This window comes from Quercus suber, unplaced genomic scaffold (assembly GCF_002906115.3).
Source record: "Quercus suber isolate HL8 unplaced genomic scaffold, Cork oak 2.0 scaffold_44, whole genome shotgun sequence".
Taxonomy (NCBI): domain Eukaryota; kingdom Viridiplantae; phylum Streptophyta; class Magnoliopsida; order Fagales; family Fagaceae; genus Quercus; species Quercus suber.
In genome coordinates, this window is record NW_027069509.1 from 265,370 (window position 1) to 268,872 (window position 3,503).

At 36.6% G+C, this 3,503-nt stretch overlaps 2 protein-coding genes across 2 annotated transcripts; both read left to right on the top strand.

The window, feature by feature from the left end:
- The first annotated feature begins 295 nt into the window (after positions 1–295).
- Positions 296–1,042, top strand: LOC111998698 (RING-H2 finger protein ATL20-like). The gene has a single exon (XM_024030790.2). The coding sequence runs from the start codon at positions 296–298 to the stop codon at positions 1,040–1,042; it is 747 nt and encodes a 248-aa protein (XP_023886558.2).
- A 431-nt stretch (positions 1,043–1,473) lies between these two features.
- Positions 1,474–2,214, top strand: LOC136066722 (RING-H2 finger protein ATL16-like). The gene has a single exon (XM_065771474.1). It carries the CDS (start codon positions 1,474–1,476, stop codon positions 2,212–2,214), a length of 741 nt encoding a protein of 246 aa, XP_065627546.1.
- The last annotated feature ends 1,289 nt before the right edge of the window (positions 2,215–3,503 follow it).

Consider the following 3,503-nt stretch of genomic DNA (forward strand, 5'->3'; position numbering starts at 1 on the left):
AAAAGGGTATTTCTTGATGACTTAATTAACCTTAATTGTTCTCCTAAATCTAGTAGGAAAAGGAACTTCATTCCGAGACTAATTCGGTTTCCCAACACAAACTATATATACATAATTAACCTTAATTATTCTCCTAAATCTAGTAGGAATAGGAACTTCATTCCGAGACTAATTTGGTTTCCCAACACAAACTATATACACACTCATTGGCATAGACTTAAGTTCCAAAAGTCCCTAACTTTCTCTCTCAGAGTTCTTCTTGTTATATATCATCTTATATATCTTACTTTCAAACATGTCTCGAACCAGATTCAGCATCACCAAACACACTAATTTCCGGGTATGGCAGGAAAGCCAACCCAGCAGCAGCAACCACCAGCAGCAGCCACCATCTCGGAGGAGGTTACACTTGTTGGACGGCTTCTCCATCGAATTTCGAATGCGCAAGCTAGTGAAAACGGAGAAGTACGTCGGCAACTGTCCCGAACCAGTGGATTCCTACCAACATGTATTCAGTTGGAGCAAATCCATGTGGCTCCCCAGACACCAGGTGTTGTTGCATGACAATGGTGCTCGCTTGTTGTCTTTGCTTCGCGACTTGGACACCCAGTTGGAAAATCCCGCTGCTGTGTCCCGAAAAATAGCAAGGGTTGCTGCATCGGCTGAGAGATCGAGGATGCCAATTGTTGTGAAATTATTGATCACGGTGAAGGTAACTAGGATTGATGATTATGAGTTTTCATCCCAGCAGGTGCTTGATGATGCAGTAATTTTGAATTCCATTGAGACTCACGAGTTTAAACCTGTCCCGGCCACTAATTCTTCCATTGAGAATTTGGACAAGGTTAAGTTTCAACTGGGGTCGAAGTTGGTTCGAGAATGTATCATCTGCATGGAAGAGTTTCAGATTGGTTCAGAAGTCACTCGCATGCCTTGTTCACATGTTTATCACAGAGAATGTATCTTCAAGTGGTTGAAGACAAGTCACTTGTGCCCCTTATGCCGAAACCAATGCCACATGATTGTTGAGAATAAGAATTAAGGATCATGTTGTTGTTCAATTTTTATGATTATCCCATTTGATTTTTGTATGTATATCCTATTACTTTGTCATTCTAAATATTTTTTGGGTTTCCATAAATCATAAAAAAAAATTCGAATAATAATAATAATATATATATATATATATATATTTTTTGTGTGTGGATAAAACTATAAAAGGTTAGAGCAAGAGGCACTATCGTTTCTTTTTCCTTTTTCTTTAAAAAAAATATAAAGTTAGAAAAAGGGGTGGGTTTTTTCTTGCTTTTAATTGGTGCAGTAGGAATAGAACTCTATCTCGATACTAAGTTGGCATCCCAACACAACTATATATATGCAAACAAAAACATAGAATTGCGTTCCAAAAATCTCAGTTTCTTTCACAGAGTTCTTGTTGTTAGCAAATCCTCTTGTTCCTAGTGACTTTCAAACATGTCTCGACGCAGATATAGCATCTCCGACCATACTAATTTCTTGATATGGCAGGAAAGTCATCCCAGCAGCAATAACCAGCCACCATCTCACTGTTTAGATGAATTCCCCATCGAATTTCACATGCGTAGAGTAGTGAAAGTGGAGAACTACGTCGGCTATCTTCCCTTACCACTGGTTTCCTACGAACATACATTTCATGACACAAAATCCGTCAGGCTCCCCAAAAATCAAGTGATGTTGCATGACAATGATGGAAATCTTTTAATGTCGTCTTTGCTTAGAGACTTGGGCATCCCAGTGAGAAATCATGGTCCTGTGTTTCAAAAAATAGCAAGCGTTGCTGCATCGGCTGGGAGATCAAGGATGCCAATTGTTGTGAATTTATTGCGCACGGTGAAACATGTAATAAAGGTAGACAGGATTGATGATTTGGAGTTTTCATTTCATGAGGATGATGTGGCCGATGATATGATAGTTTTGGACTCCATGGAGACTTATGAGCCTAAGCTCATTCCAGCGACTGAGTCTTCCATTCAGGCTTTGGAGAAGGTTAAGTTTCAACTAGGGTTGATGAAATCGGTTCAAGAATGTACCATCTGCATGGAAGGGTTTCAGACTGGTTTGGAAGTCACTCGCATGCCGTGCTCACATGTCTATCACGAAGGTTGTATTGTCAAGTGGTTGAAGACTAGTCACTTCTGCCCCTTATGCCGATATCCAATGCCACACGACTGTTAAGATTGGGAGCTAAGCATCAATTTGTTGGTTGATCAAATTTTAGTGCTAAGTTCATATGTGGTTCTAGCTCAATTTCTTTGAAAATATTAGTTGTTATTAAAGTTTGTTTCTTTATTTATTAGTAGCCATTATGAAAAAATTTGTACCAAGACCTTGAAATCGTTATACATGCAGGGTATTTTATCATTGTTGACCCCATAACTTGGATTTGATCTTATTTGATTTTTGTATATGCTATTACTTCTTCATAGCATATGTTAAGCATATAAAAGTGACGTTCATGATTATTTTATTTTATCTTGAATTAATTGGTTTGTGTATATTTTATGTTTTCTAAAACTACTTATACTGCTCTAATTAGGTCTGTTTAAGATACACTTATTTTGCTGAAACTGAAAACTTTTTACTGAAAGTATTATAGATAAAGACAAAACTTAGATACAGTTTCTTATATACTATTCCTTAGGTTCTCCTTTTAAAAATTTGCCACTTATTTAATTGAATAACTAAACTAACACAATTTAATTTAACGCCATTCTCTATCTTCTTCTTCTTCTTTTTTTTTTTTTCTTTTTTCTTTTTTTTTGACTTCTGTGTGTGAGAAAATTTGACTGCAAATCTCTCAAACTTCTCCCAAACAATATCAGAAAATAAAATCTAGCTTCAGAAGGACAAGCCTGGAATGATCTTCTCCATTAATCTCATTATTTTCACTAGAAGATTATTGATTTGTTCATACTTTGTACGCTAGATAGATGGCTTTTTAAATAATGAAAAACAAAAGAAAGAAAAAAAGAAGATGAAGACCACCATAGCAACGCACTGCTTGGATAAATCTAATTCCCATAAGTTTGAAACAAATAGCCATTAGAAAAGTAATAGCAGATCCATCCATTCATTCCAAATAAACACAAATTAGAGAAAAAAAAAAGAGGGGGGGGGGGGGGGGGACTACCCTTCCCATCAAAACGTACTCTACTACAACTCTACCCAAACCCAATCCTCTACATGCTGCAACCACCTCTATAATCTCCTTTGTGTCATCGTTCTCCTCTGGTTAGACCCAGGCAATTGTGTGAGAAATTAGATCTGAAGCCAATGGATTTTCTTTTCTCATAGACAAGGGAAAAAAATACAACAACAGAAAGTTATGGTACTTTAACATGTTTGTTTAGTTATTCATTTAGACAAGTGGCAGATTGTTAAAATGGGAACCTAAGAATATAAGTACTGTATCTAAGTTTTGCCCATAGATAAAGGAAAGTTAGTTGAATAGTATAGTAGACAAA

Excerpts from the sequence above, each read along its gene's own strand:
- LOC111998698 (XM_024030790.2), top strand. The coding sequence starts at position 296 with ATGTCTCGAACCAGATTCAGCATCACCAAACACACTAATTTCCGGGTA.
- LOC136066722 (XM_065771474.1), top strand. The coding sequence starts at position 1,474 with ATGTCTCGACGCAGATATAGCATCTCCGACCATACTAATTTCTTGATA.